The 16478-nt window shown below is 29.8% G+C and overlaps 1 protein-coding gene across 3 annotated transcripts in view; it reads left to right on the top strand.

The window, feature by feature from the left end:
* Positions 1–2967: 2967 nt before the first annotated feature.
* Positions 2968–16478, top strand: part of LOC126735344 (paired box protein Pax-6-like) — a 116225-nt gene continuing 102714 nt past the window's right edge. For 2 of the 3 annotated variants that reach the window (XM_050439301.1, XM_050439302.1), the window contains exons 1-2: positions 2968–3256; positions 7981–8106. In XM_050439301.1, the coding sequence (XP_050295258.1) occupies positions 8094–8106 (13 nt within the window). In that variant the 5' untranslated portion in view covers positions 2968–3256; positions 7981–8093. Of the gene's footprint in view, positions 3257–7980; positions 8119–16478 lie in introns of all 3 variants that reach the window. The other variant, XM_050439300.1, reaches the window with a different exon arrangement.

Below are 16478 nucleotides of genomic sequence, written 5' to 3'. Positions count from 1 at the left end.
AAGTGTAATATTTTTTAATGTTATTGTACATTGGTATATGTCTTAATTCTTTAGTTTTAATTATTTGAACATCTTTTAAAATTGATTTAAGTATTTCACTTTTATTTAAGAGGAGCTCTTTTACCATTTTTATTACTATTTTCATTTTTTACAACAAATAACTCTTCAATTTTAATATTTAAATAAACTTTCTGCAGTTTCCTCAATGACTCACCTAAGTTTAACCTTGATTGGGTCCTGGTCTATATAAATAGATATTAATTGCAATTCTTCATTAAAAACTACAAACTTATATTTCGTATTATAATTAAGAGGGTACCCTTTTTCAATTTATCTTTAAACATTTTTATATTACTTATTGGTATTAATTCAATTGCATCGTCATGCGTTTTTAACAGTTCAACAACTACAGGGTAATCAATCCTGGTATTGTTATTTGATTGTTGAGCTATATTATTTTTTTCTAAAGCTTTAGATTGCGCTCGAGTTAAACCATTTATACTCTCACATTTGCTCATTACTTTTAACTTATTCGAGTTTATTCTTATACGCGACAATATACATCAGCTGTGACATTTTCAACTCCTCCTACATACTCTACAACGAAATCATACTCTTCTAATGCTAACCTAAACTTAGTTAGTCTACTCGAAGGATTGGTCATGTTAAAAAGATAAACCAAAGATCTATGGTCTCTCAAATTTTTAAATTTCCTACAATACAAATTGGTCTAAAATGCTTTGTTGCCCAAACTAAAGCTAAAAGCTCTTTTTCTATAGTGCAATAATTTCTTTCAGCTTTGTTTAATACTCGTGATGCGCAGGCTAGGCCTATCATCAGAGTTTGACAAAACTGCTCCTTAAGAAAACCCGCTTGCATCTGTTCTTAACACAAATTCATTATTTTCTGAAAAATCGAGATATTGCAATATAGGAGGATTAATAAGAGCATTTTTTAAGATTTCAAAAGATTTTTGACAGACCTCTGTCCACTCAAAAACTTTTCCTTTTTTTGGTCAAATTATTAAGCGGTTGGGCAATTTCAGCAAAATTATTGATGAACTTTTTGTAATAATTTGCAAAACTTGTAAAACTTTTTTCTTCATCTGAAGTTGTTGGTACCGGGTAGGAATTTAAAACATCGGTTTTAAAAATCGGGCGCTATACCTTCGCCTGATACACAATGACCTAAATATAAAAGAGATTTTTTAAGAAACTCACTATTACTAGGGTTTAATTTTAAATTAATTTTTTTCTTAACCTTTGTAATACCTTCATTACATTTTAATTATGGTTTTGTAAAGAATTTCCAAAATAATTAAATAATCGAAATATGTAAAACATGAAATATAATTTAAACCTGCCATAGCAACATATGGGTCCGCCCAAATATGCATGTTGTTAAATACGTCTTATAGTAGAAGAGGAATCATAGTCTTATTTATAAACTCTACTTTTCGATAATTTAAAAGTTATATCTGTAATTTTTTTTTGTATGACTGATATTTTAGAAAGGTGGTAAATTTTTTTTTTAAGTTAGGCGTTAACACATGGTACAGAAATATTTTTTTTGTCAGTATTAGGAAAAATATCTCTTTAGATTTTAGTCAATAAAATTTTATTAGATAATAAAAGACTTTTACTTTTATTTCTTACTAATGGGAGACGAAACATGTCAATTCAATTAAAGAAACTCTTGAGTCTAGGATGTGTTTTTATATTTTCGATTACCTTTTTGGTTCTTTTGGAAATAGGGACAATGTTTTAAAATTAAATTACATTCTGAATTTACAATTTATCGCAATCCAAATATAAAATCTTGAATAAAATCGTATCAATTAAGAAGTTCTGCTTATAGTATAAAAGTAAATAAAAATCAAATATTAATAGGTTATAATTAAATTCTTGCGGTCAAATGTCAGTCTATATTAAATTTGTTACATTTTTAGATAATTATTTTACAAATATCTCTTTTATAGAGTTCTGTTATTAGGTGGTAACTAATATTTAATTCAGTCAACACAATTAAGTAAAATACTATCATACTTTTATAGTAAAAAGAAAGATTTTAAAGAGAAGGAGTATATTATATGTATATAATCTTTTGGAGAATACATTGTAGGCTCTGGCTACATATATTTTTATATAAAATATGTTGGGCACCAAAATAAAGCTTTAGAATTTAATCTAATTATTTATACAATAATTTTAGGTCTGGCACATTGCGTATTTATATTTTTTTAAAGTGAAAATTATATAGTCAAATTTTGAATTAAATTTATTGTAAATAAAATATTTTGTATTTACGTTGTTTGTATTTTTCCTAATTTACATTTGTTAAGATTGCCATTTCATAAGTGCTAGGATAAAAAAACTCTTTAAAATTTTAAATAATTTAGTATTTTTTGTTACTTATATTCTTTATTTTGTAACATTCTACTCTGGGGACCAGAAAAGGCTACTTATATACTAAATCCTATACTATAACTTAATCCCATCCTAAAAGCAAAATAGATGTAATAGGGCGTCTAAAATTAGATCATCTACTTAAAAATGCACCCTCTCACCTGCCCAACTACGGCCATGATCACATATAAACAGGCGAGAATCATCTTTTTAGCAGCTGGCGGAAAGCCGCCGGGACCCCAGCAAGTTCAGTTCAAAGAAATGGCGGGCATCCGGAAACCAAACGCCAGCACCCCCAGGCGGTTAAATCTTGGTTGGTAAGTTGAAAACTACACCGGTGGCGCCCTCTTAGCGGCAGCTTTACCTTACGCACGAATAAGCACATTCGCAGCTGAAATCGATGCTTTAGCCACGCCGACAACGAATGCCATTGGCCGCGATTACTGAGGTTTAATTCCTATTGGATGACACGGGACGCGGGTTTGACAGTTGTGCACACCTTGAGAGGTGTACTGAACGAGCATCCCCATGTCGTGAGAGCTAAGGGGAAACACACGCAGTTTTGGTCGTATGGTCATTCTAAAGAGTCATACTTGCGATTTCGGTATGTTAACGCGTTTTCGCGTAGCTCATTGACTCTCAACAGTTCTCTAATCGACCGGTTGAGAATTGATTAATTGCCTCTAACTAATTTGATTTTTTGATTGGGTTAGTTCTTAAGTAATTGACATAGTTGATTTCAAATTGAAATAGTGATTTTTGAGGTTCGCTTGCATATTTTCGCGGGTTGAGGACTTGTAATAAAAATTTGTTGGTTTTGTTGAAACCGGACATTGTTATTACTATTTGTTGTGAGTATGTGTTTTAAATATTTACCAAAGGTTAGATAAACTGTAATTTAATAAGTATTTCTTGCTAAGCTATCTATCGTTATAACATTTAATTAAATTAAAGAAACACTTAAGAGGAATTACACACTCAATATTTTACTTACCTTAATATTGTATTTCATATTGTTATTAAAGTATACAGTTTTTTTAGGCTTAATAATTAGACATATAGGACACACACATGTAGTCAAATTATCTATCCTGAAATTAAATAAAGAGATATCTTATGTAAACTTTTTGGAACTAATTATTGTAATGTTATATCTAAGGTTTTTCCTTAATAAAATTCCAGAAATAATAACACTACCCAACCCAATTGTGTCAATGTAGTAACAAAGATATAAATTAGATATCAATATAATTAATATTTGTTGTTTTTTAGCAGAGGATAGCTAAAGGAATTATAAAATTATAACGATCATCCATTTTTTTCTTCTCGTTATAAATTTTTCAAGCTATCATTACTTAAGTTACGTACAAACTCAATATTTTCTACAATTAATATTACTATCATATATTCATTAAAACATGTTTGCAATATAGTTTTCAAAAGCTTTAATAAATTAATTAAAGAGGCTAATTAAACCTAGGCCTAAAACATAAAAATCATTTTATCAATAATTAGCATATATCAGTATAACACTTTGGCGCCCAACATTTCGGTGTCAAAATTGCTACACAGAAAAAAATCTCAAAATTATATTACATTTATGTACATAGTTTGATTATCAAACTAAGCACTAGATCTTAAATCTTAAGAACCTATATTATTTATTATATGTAGTATGACTTAAATACTACCTATACCGATTAAAATAAAACAATTATGTTAGTACATTTATTTTATCATCTTTAATTTATAGCAGAGTCATATAATGATGTATCCTTCATTAATACTATTAACATTTATTGAACATTTATTTAAACAAATAAATTATGTACTCTCGATAATGTATATAAACTGCCATATAATTAACAAATTAGCTGCATAAAATATATATTATTTGCTAAATTATAGGTATATATTTAAAGAAAGACAAAACAGTATTAATTTAATCCTTACCATTTTAATATTTCTAATTGATTAAAATTCTTCAAGTCTGCAAATTTATCTGCAATGGTTTTTAAGTGTTGACAAAACAAAGATAAAATGTACCTATGTGTCAAAACACATTAAAATAATATTATTAACCCCAATACCACAGATTTACAGAATATAATATAATTCTGTGCCAATACATGAAAACAAACATTTAAACATTTCATTCATTTATTTATTTAATCATAAATCTTAGTTTACTATTCAAGATGGAATAAGATAAATCACCATAAAACTTATGAACTATTAACACCTAATTAAAGTTATTAATACTAATCACATGAAAATTATATAATAATATTAAAATTTTTCAAATTTGTATCATTTCTGCTGTGAATCCTCTTATATTGCATTTCCAGTGTTTAATACACAGCCAATGAAAAAATCTAAAAATGCATTAAGGTTTTCCTTTAATTAAGTATAAACCTATTAATATAGTAAATAATATATAATATATATGTGATATAAAATACTATTTAGAAAAATTAATATCCTAAAAAAGCAAGGAATATAAGTTAATTGTGAAGATAAAACCAATTTTTCAAAGAACTTAAATTATTAATAATAACATAATAAAAATAACCAATAATATAGACTAGGAATGATAAAACTACGTGTAATGGTTAATATTTTTAAGTAATTTATCGTTATCAAATTTAAACTAGAATGACTCGGTAGGAATTTAAAAAATCAATCACTTTTTCAAATATTAGTTAAAACAACTTTTTGGCGCCCAACAATAACCAGAAAACTATTTATTTTTCTCTAAGACTCTAAGGTATACTACATCGTTTTAGTAATTCCAACTGACTTAAATATTTTATGTACCGAATTTTTCTTGAATGTAAAGATAAAATAAATATCTGCAATGGCCTTAAGTTATTAATAATAAAACCAATACATTATCCAATATTATGGACTTTAAATGATAATACTGCATGTAATAATTAATAAATTTTTTTAATGTGTATCTAATGATTAACAAATTAATCAATTTTGCCTAATAAATAAAAGGTGCAAAATTATTATTGTCATGTAATGACAAAACTATATCTTAATAATTAATTGAAGCGGTTACAAGCAAACAGTTAAACCAATGAAGCAAATAATATATCTTTAGAACACGCAGCTTATAAATTCACTTTTAAAAATAAAGCGGATTTTTAAGATTCATGAAAAAAGTACAAACTAAACAAATAGGTTAAGATCTAGATTATCGTCCTCATTATCTATTTATAAAACGTTTACGATATAAAAAAACTAAAAAAAAATTAAAAAAAGAAAATAAAATTATTGTGCATATCTTTTTCGTTAAATTAGCATCCCAATACATAAATATATCAAACTGGTAGAGATTATTCAGTGCAACAGTAAAGAACATTTGAGTATATATATATCCATGTCCAGAAAATGATCTCTACAGCCCTAAGACGTTTTAAAATTTAAAAAGACGATAAACTACCTAAATAGGTTTTAATGCCTTTAGTTTTTAACTTTTGTTAATGCATTATCATAATATTTGTTTAAAATGTCTTCGTGTAACCTGAATACACCGATTTAAACGTCGCACATGATTTCGACGGACTTAAAATTTAAAATAACTAAAAGTTGGATACTTGTTTTGAATGATTCCCAATACTACTAGAGTTCGTCCAATTAAGTCTTGTTCTGTTCCTACTGGAGTTTCGTAGACCAAAGACTTTCTTTCATTTCCTTTTTTACATTTCCCCACAGGAAAAAAATTTAGCGACGTTAAATCGGATGACCTCCTCCACTGTTATCGTTTTGAAAGATAACAGCACAAGCACAAGCGCCGGTAAATAGTTTTAAATGATCAGCTATAAAATGTTTAAAAATTGACATTGACGTTGACATTTTAAACAATTGTTGTAATGATATCATGTACAAAAGGCAGAAATGAAATGGATTAAATCTTATTTAAGCAATTCATCATCTTTTTAAATTTTAACGCGTCTGAGGGCCCTAGTGCTTTAGTGATACTTTTCCGGACATCGGGTATCTATACTCAAATGTTTTCTACTGTTGCACTAAATAACCGCTAGAAGTTTGATCCCATAGTTCTGAAACACCCTGTATAGATAAAAATATGTGCATATGTTATCTACTTACTTTATCTTTTCTTTTACATTTTATGTCTTATTGACTTAAAAAGGTAATTTTTGAAAATCCGAAAAATATTTATCATAAATTTAAAATTCTATATGTTTTTCATTTTGTATAAACCCGAAGTGAAATGCCACAAATAAAAAAAAACTGATTTTAAAAACAAAAACGTTTGCAAGATATATTCCTGTTTCGGCATAGTTCCCCCATATTCCCTCGGTCCTGAGTAGCTACAAGAGATAAATTGCTTCTAATTAGGAGATAGACTGCCTCTAACGCTGTTAAAGTCTTTCGGGTCTTTAATAATGGCCGTAAATACAGTATCCGTGTGGGGAGATGGAATTAATTTCATTAGATTAATCAGTGAGAGCATAGATAATCGAAATAGATATTGGTGCTTCTTTGTTTAAAGAAAATTATAAATTTTGGCGGGGTTAAAACATTTTGTTAAAATTCAGAGCTACATGTAATCCACTTCTTTTTTAATAATAAATAGATTTCTTACAAGTTCTTGCACTTATATTATGAAAACTAAACCATACTATGTAAGACTTTTCCATAACGAAGCGTGATTTTTGATTTCTTAAAATCTAATTAATAAAAGCCATCTATGTTAATAATAGGCGCGGATTTTTTTACATATGGTTATACTATAGATGTATTTTTTAAGTAAAGTTAAATGAAGTGGATGATTTCCTGCATTCGTTTAAGGTCTTAAAATCTTTATCTCTACTATTTCCGTAATCTCTGCTTTTATATTCTATTTTTCTAAAAGGTTGCTTAAATGTTTAAGGAATTCAGGTAAAGATTTTGTAAACTCATTTAAAACGTCTAAATATCTGATTCTAGAATCATATTGTATTCTACTTAAAACAGTTAACTATATTTTCGCCTCTAAGCAGTCCTTGAAGGCTAAGTCTTGTTTAATTATTATTTTGATTAAACTTGCTGAAAATTATGTTGTTTTTCAATAACGAACAGTACATAAAGAAAGTTATTAAAATAAGTTAATAACATGATGTGGTAAAAAATTATCTTGCAGTTAGGATTATGCTTCAGTCTAAAGCTTGACTGTTTTTTAATAAAAAATTAAAGAGGTACAATAGTAGTTCAGTAATTCAAAGGCATTACAATATTTTTAAATACTCAAAACTGTTAGTTCCAATCATAGAAATGTTGCCGGCATTTAAAAATAAATCATGAGGATCTATGTGTGCTTTTTTTCATAGTCACAACTAATTTGTGCAGCCAACCCCAGTCTATTTTTTTTGGAATTAAATTTAGTTAATAAAAACAAGGTGCGTAATTAGCCAACTTCTGAAAAAATTACAATGGTAACAACAAATACAATTTTCTATTTAAAAAAAAGCATGTTTTATTATGCTCTTTATTTATGTTAATATAAAGTTTAAGCTTTAATATAATTTCGTTTAAAATTTATTCTTTTTTTTTTACTTTTCAGAAATATTTAAATCCTACGTTTTAAACCTACAAGAAGCCACCATCATTCTCCCCGCACAGCAAATCGGGGCGGCCGTGGCGCCATGGCCTTCTGCGATCACCTCCGTCGACGATATGGCACACAAAGGTAAAGGTAAAGGTAAAACTTTCCAAAACTCTTTTACGTGTTTTTGAAAGATTTGCATCTAAAAATCGGTTTTATGTTAAATGAAATATGATTAAACTTGAGCAAAATAGATTACGCATAAAGGACGATAAGAAAATAAGAGATGGAAAATTATTTGGATTGATACTTCTAAATCATATATTTCTAATGCCCAATATAAAGCAGAAATAAAATTTAAAAGCTATGCTCCAAATATAGTTCATAAGTATAGAATTTCAAGTTTCAGATACTTAGACATTTCCTTGGTTAGCATAGAATTTGTTTAAAAAACTGCAGTTTTCGATCTTATTACTAAATATAGAGATAATGAATGTCGTTAAAAAGTTCGCCTTTTTGGAGCTTAAGAGTGCAGGGATGCGCTGGATACATTTGGTAGAAAAAAGTCAGTTCGAGCGTGTTCGGTTCGGGGACACAGCGGAGTGAAGGGCACATTATTTGTAGCCTAAACAACTGGGCATGGGAAAAGACTAGAGAAAACTGGAGGAAGAACAGCGGTTGCCAATAGGTCAAAGAACTGCTAGCAAATCCAACTAAAGCTAAGATAGCGTGGCTGCTGACCCGGCACAGAGGAAGTATAGCAGACCTAACAGGTCACTGTAGACTCAACCGGAACTGCATATCTTAGGCGTGGTGCCTAGTCCACTGTGCCTTAGTTGTGGCGTAGCGGAGGAATTGTATTATATAGAAGAATGCAAAAGTTAGGCTAAAATCAGGAAAGAAATCATGGGTCCCTCCCTTCCTGCCATCATCAGAACTAAAGGACCTTAACTGCGAAGTCTTGAAAATGCTTATATCGTTAGTGAAACACGTATAAGCATCGTTAGTAAAATACGTGTCAAGAGTAAAATAAAGAGTTTTGTTTAGTGGTAAAACTATCTTATTGTATTTCAAGTGCTTAATAAAACACAATTATAACTCTCTATACAGTCAATTAGTTGGTAGCCAAAGATTTACGAAATACTTACCTTTCTTTATTTTAAACCATGACCAAAGTATCGAGAAAGATATTTTGAATTTTATCACTAATATCGAGTGATAAACTGGAATGGTTTCGTAAGGATTTCAAATTAATAACAATTTGTTAAAATAAATCAGGCTTCAGATTAGATTAGAATAACCAAAAATAAACAACATGCATTAGATACTAATATCATATTTGCCCAGTTTGATGCTGCTTATTTAATATAAAATTAAAGAATACTAGATTCTCCAGTGAGATCAATATTGAATATGTAGTTCCACGATTGATTTAATATGTAATAGCTGAAGTTCTTTGTCGTCGTATAGCGAACATGACGCTATAACACATATTGCGAAAATGAATTAAACCTTCAGAAATATATTGCAAAAATGTATGCTTAAGGCTGATATGTTTAACGATGTTGTGTTTGTTCTCATCTATGTGGCTCCAACACAACAGTTTTTTAAACCATTCTTGCTTATATCGATTTTACCAAATCAGGTCTATTAGGTGTAAAAGTCCAAATATCATCAAAGAGCCATTATTAAGAAATAATAATCTAAATGTCTATTAATAAAATCCAATAAAAACTTGGTTTTCGTAAGAGAAAAAATACATACATGGGAATGTTTCATCTGTTTTCTTATATAACTGATAAGTCTTGCCATAAGCAACAGTTTTATTCAATACAGCTGTGACCTTAGCAAAGCCTCTGATTATATCAATCCTATTATTCTCTTATAGAGCAATAAACTTATAGTTCATAACCAGACTGTAAGGGAGTCGTGGGATATTCTTCGCGCAGAGAGTATTAAATATTGGAGGTACTTAGTCTTATATGGTTTTTAATATATATACACGATGTATAATTTACGACACTATTGTTACTAATATGGGCAACACAGTCGTGGTGCTGAAAAACTTTCTTCTTCTTATTCTTCTTCATGTACGTATCCGTTTTGTATATTGGTAATCATGTTGGCAATCATAACTTTTTTTTATAACACCTTGAAACGGTTCTAGTGAGCCTTTCCATGGTTTCGTAGATTTCGGAACTATGATATGTTCTTCTCTTTCCCGAGCCCTCTTTTACTCAATACCTTTCCTTGTATTATGGTTTGCAGTAAGGAATATTTCTTTCCTCTTCTTTTTTAAACTTTATTTCTCATAACGTGCATTTTTTGAATGGTGTATATGACTTTTAGATCTTTTTTTATTATTCTTAGAACTTTTATGTCTGTAATTTGAGATGTACATGGTATTCTGAGCATTCTCCTATATACAGCCACATCTCAAATGCCTCCAGTCTTTTAGTGGTGGCTTCTGCGAGTATACAGGATTCTATGCCATACCATAAAACAGAAAAGACAGAAGCGCCTTACTTCCGTTTCAAGATATATGTTCTGACTTTTGAAGATGGCACTGTTTTGTGAAATACCGTCCTTGCTTTTTCTATGCCACATTTTAATTCTTGTGCACTGTCCATATTCATTTATGAGGGTTCCAAGGTAGCAATATTGCTAAACACATTCAATTCCAGTCTCGTCGATTTATAGGTGATCTCCTTGTATATTTCTATTGCTGATGATCATTTGTTTCGTTTTCTTTACGTTGATATTAAAAGCATATTGTTGACTATACTGCGCAATATAGTGGATTAATTTTTGCAGTGCTTTTAAGCTTGCCTTCATCATGGTATCGTCGGTGTATCGAATCAGTCATTTTAATTATTTAGTCTGATTAGCCTCATAAGGTCTGATTCAAGGAGGAGCTAAATAAGGGATTCGGAGGCTGTCTGATTCTACATCACTTAAGGTACTCTGAGTTATTCCACTCTTAACTCTCCTATGCAATATTCAGTTGAAACTTAGTAATTTTCAGTATTGGGGTGCTCTTCAACTAGATATAATTAAAAATGGAAATTATTAAAATATGAATAGTGGATTAACAGCAGTCTCAAAGCTGACTGGTTTTCTGTTATTAGAAAATAATCCACCAAATTTCAAATAAAATTTATATAATAGAGATGTAATTGTCATAATATTTAGATAATTCAAAAAAATTCTTGTGTATTCAGGCAATAAAAATTAAGAGGTAAACTAGCTTTAACTACCTTTATATTAAAAGAAATCAGAATACCAACAATGACAACTAGGTACCTGCCAGATATTTTAATACTGCAAACTGTCTTTAAGAGTTTTTATAGTGTCTTAACTTTATTTAGTGGTTAGACCGGAATCTATTGGTAATAGTGAGGATTTTTATTTGCAATTAATAATTAGAACAAACGACAGTACCTTCAATGTTCGCTGTTATTGTCTAGCAGCAATTTACTCTATTTAATTTATTAATTACTCAGTCGATGCAAGCGGACTAAAAAAATAGTTCAAATTTGAGCTAATAATTGAGATGCTAAAGCTATTACTGTTTTTTAAATTTTAGAGCAGAAATCTGAAAATTGTAATAACTAATTGTTAACAAAATAAGTGAAATTATAAAACATTAGTTGTCCATTTTTTGTTGAATTTTTATTTTGAGTTATTTTTATTTATAAACCTCTTCTAATGTATCAGTTGAGACACCTTTATATACTTAAACTTAGAAAGGCCAATAATAAAATTGGTCTTGTCACCTTTCAACCCAAACATAAGTTTCAAAGAAAAGAAGTAGATCACATCTGTCAATACCACAAGCATTCCTAAACCGCACAAATAAACAGAAAGAGGAAGGGGGGCACAAATAGAGACGTCAAATATAACCCTCATCCATTGTCGAGTTGTCGGGCCCTTTCGGCATCGGCTCCTTGAAAACCGTAACGAATTGTGATTAGAGAAACTTTTACTTTTGTTAATGTTGTTTTGCTAGCCAGTTGTAAGCTCATGTCGGGTGTTTTGATCCCTTGTAATACCCTAATTTTGAGCCCTTGGGAGAAAAGTTGGCAGGGAATTTAATGAGTAAATTAACTTATGGGATATTTTAACTTACATTTGAAATAAATATATTTTAGTATTTATATATTCTTATGAAAGTCCCGTTTAATCTATTTTAATTTTTACAACCCACAAACGTATTTTTATTTGAAAAATTGTTAGTAGAATTAAACATTATGCAATATCTAAGAATCCAATATTAATTAAATTATGCTAAATCAAAATAATAATATTCCTGATTAACATAAATATCCGAAGGGTAAGAAGGGATTTTGTCCACGTTAAATATGGGCGACAGGGAAATGTTCTTAAATAGGATTCTTCTTCAAATAAATGCTTCTCTTTTTGTAAGTTCATATTCAGTTCGCATCACTCCTTCGTGTTAAGATTGTAAATTTTATCGTCGAACCGGATGATTGACGTTTCTCTGCGGATCTAGCTATTTCTTTTGATTTCTTTGCGAATTCCTTACACTTGTCAGATCCTTTATTTCTACCGATACGGTCGGCCCTTTTGAGACTCGTCTCACGTATACGGAAACCATAGCCTAGATAAATTTTGCTATTTTTGATATAGAGATAGTATTGATTGAATGTTTTCTTTTTTTAGCTAACTTTGTGAAAGGAATTTTAAGTTTTCGGGGGTTCAATGGTTTATAACGAGGATTTGCTAATACTGTTTAATAAAGACCAGATAAAATATAACTTTAAAGTTTTAGGTAGCTCAAGTCTGGTATTAAATTATTCACAAATATTTCTATGATAGAAAGTCAATTTCTTGGTTTAGTAGTACTTATTTTTTTCTTAGGACATAGATTTTATTTATGAAAATTTCAGGCAGATCCTTAGTTTATGACTTACTTCTTATTATGTAAGTATTAGCTGGCAGAAACTTTTTTATTAAATAAGGCATTTTTAATCTAAATAATATTTCTATAAGTATTAATTCCCCTAAGTTGATATATCATTGTTAGTAAATTAACGTTTTATAATTTACCTAATATGGAAAATTATTCTTGCAGTTTTCTTTTCCTACTAGACAATTTTAGATATTTCTTTGTTGATCCTTCATGAGGTACGAATTTTCAGAATCAAGAATCAAGATATTAACTTTCATTTGCACAAGTGTCTATCATTTATAGTTTTCCTTTTTTCTTTTAGTTTCTGTTTTTGTCTCTTAAATAGTTGTTTATTATTATTTTTCGTGTTTTTTTTTAACCTGAAGCAAAAATGTGCGATATGAATTGATATCGATATGAATACAGATGAATTTACAACAATTGCGATGAGCAGATATCTGAAAACCATATTGGTTTTATAAATGCAGTCAGAGCCAGAAAGGTACTCTTTGGAGTTCAAGTCCTAATCCAGAGATGCTGAGTCAACTATGTGTATGTATGTATATGTATACGCTAGTAAAGTGTCGTATAGCAAAAGCAAGGACAGTATTTAACAAAATGAGTGCCATCTTCAAAACTTAAAACATATCTCTGGAAACGAAAGTAAGGCACTTAAGATGCTATGTCTTTTCTATTTTATTGTATGGCACAGAATCCTACTGCAAACCATAATACAAGGAAAGGTATTGGGTAAAATATGGCCGGGAAGAAGAAAAATATCATGGTTGGGGAACCTACGGTGTTGGTTTGGGAAAAGCTCATCATAAATGCCAACATCCGAAACGGATAGGTAAGCGGAACAAGAAGACTTTCGTGTTTGCCTTCTAATAAAGGTTCCTATATTATTTAAGTTTTTTTGCAGTTTTGAAATTTATAACTTTTTATGTAGTTTTGTAAGAGCCACGTATTACACTACATCATTACCTTAATTTAAATTGTTTATTGCATACTTGGCTAATAATCAATATGTTTGGGTCTGTTTATCTTTATTATCCATTTATCTTCTTTAAAGTAGAACTTTTAACTTAATATGACATTTTCTAGTTGAGCTGACTGTTTAGGCACAGCAATTGCCTTTTTATCTGGTAAAACGAAGGATTCAGTAATTTGTGGCTTATACATGGCATGTGTTTCGATCTATCTTTTCAGCTAGGAAGAAAGTGACGTTTTCCCCTAGCGAGTAAATTGTGTTGATCATAAGAGGCTGTCCTCAAAAGCCTGCATCAGCTTTATCATTAATTGAAGAGCTATATGTGTATATATATATATTTTCTCTCCTATTTAATCTTGCAGGTTTAGAGCCTTTCTTTTGCTTGTCTCTTATAGCGATATAAACCCCAAAGTTTTTACAATTTATTACGGTAGGTGTGACAAAATAATTTCTTATCAGAAGAAAATGACCGTTGATTGTGGCTTCCAAATATATTTTCCTAAAGCTCACATTGTAACTTAGGGTCCCGGGGTAGATGGTTTAACAGAGTTTCATAGGCTCTAGTGTAGTAGGCAGATCCTCTGAACCTTAGATAAATGATATTAAAACAAAAGCATCTAGCATTAAGAATATTGAAACAAAAAGAGGAATTATTCCAAGGACATAAATATCACCAATGTATTTAATGAATTCTTAAATAATATAAAAAGAATTCTTGTATTTAATGAAGTATTGCAATCAAGATGGCAAAGACGATTAAAAAATCCAAAAATATATATTTTCCCGTACCCCACACTAAAAATATAATAACCCTTTCTCCTGTAACAGAAGAGGATAGCTTCTTCTCTACACATAACCCAAATTTTACATATTTAACATAACAACAGTTAATTACATACGATAACTTGGACTACAAATATATAGAGCAACATGTCAGATGAGACTGCAATGTTGAAATTACTTCGAATAAACTAAGGCGTAATATTTACAAATTTAAACAACTGAAAGGCTTTCTTAGTATCCAAACACTCGAACAACATTTTTTTTGAAAAACCGAATAATAATAAATGCTAATGGAGGAATAAATATCATAAAATTTATTAATTAGGGAAGAGCGAATCATCAAATTCAAAATCATAATTACCTAACTAGATCTAATCCACTAACTCCACATATTTCAAATTTATTGACTATACAGGCATTAATCTCAAAATTTTCATTAAGTACAAAGGTGGGAAATTGAAAAACGTGCAAAATAGATAACGCAATTATAGAGAGGGGAGAAAAACTATTGTTTTAGAAACGGATTTGCTTTTGTTTTTTTTAGTTTTAGTTTAGTTTTGTTAGTTTAGTATAAATGTTTTATATAATTTACCATTTCTTATCACAAACGCTGTAGGTACGGATTGTTTGGTCGGCTTTGGTGTTCTGACATGTGTTAGTGTCAGTATGTCTGATTAAAGTCGTATAAAATGACATACAGCTATTCAAATTTAAAATATAAAAATATGGTTTTTGTTTACGGCTTTTGCAATAAGAATGCTACAGTTGCTGTTCAAGACACTGGAGAAATCCGGATAAAAACATATTTATCATCAGTATTTATCGGAGTGTTTAACAATCTTTGCGAGACCGGAACTCTATCTAGTACTAAACAAGCCTCAACAAGGACTCGACAAAGTTTAGAAGAAGAAGAAAATGTTGTGAATTTGGTAGAAGATGATGCAACAACCAGATCACGAGAGATTGCTACTCAATTGGTCATTCCGCAACAAAATGTAATCAACACGCTTCACGACCAAGGTCTATATCCATATTATGTATAGCGTGTACAGCATCTACAACCGCAAGATATATTTAGGCATAGCATCAATAATGTTCACAACTATTATGTATGGTCAGATAAAAATCCACACGCAATAGTCGAAACTAATTTTCAGGACAAATTTTCGGTTAACATGTATGGTTTTCATAAAGAGTTATCGTGTTGTATTATATTAGGCTAAACTCTTTCCAGTTGCATTCGAATTTTGTCTTCCATTCCTGTATGTGAGAAAAAGGTCTATGATTTATTAATAAGTCAGCTATCTCTTTTTTGCATTTTGCTTATCATGTTTTGAGTTTTACATTTTCATTATCTCATAATTTGAAATTTTTTTTGGAATGCAAATTTCTTTATTTTTTAATTTTATTTCCCATAAAAATGAAGCGTTCCGTTATTAGAATAATGCAGAATAAAATAAATATTTTATTGTAGGTTATATTAAAAAGATTTTACTGTTTATACCAAAGAATGCATAATTTATAACCTGAATAAATCATTCGTTGTCACCTTAAAATAAACATTTCAGCATTTAAATAAGAAAACCATCAATCAGCGAAAAAAAAAGCAATCACAAAAGTAGAAACCGGCATGTGTAGATAAACCATTCTAGTAGGTGACAAATGAAATCTGGTTGTGAAAGGTGAACACTTCTCGATTTTTCTAAATGTAAGGGAGCTGATCGCAGAATTTCGGGGGTGGAGAACGTCTTAAGACCATTCAGGCTATTCTAAAGCCAACAATAAGGCATGAGAGCCCCCTTTGGCGTTTTAAAGCCGCTACCGCGCTAT

Source organism: Anthonomus grandis, chromosome 4 (assembly GCF_022605725.1).
Source record: "Anthonomus grandis grandis chromosome 4, icAntGran1.3, whole genome shotgun sequence".
In the NCBI taxonomy this organism is placed as follows: Eukaryota; Metazoa; Arthropoda; class Insecta; order Coleoptera; family Curculionidae; genus Anthonomus; species Anthonomus grandis.
Note: the sequence above shows the minus strand (reverse complement) of the source record. Positions and strands in the feature narration are given on the sequence as shown.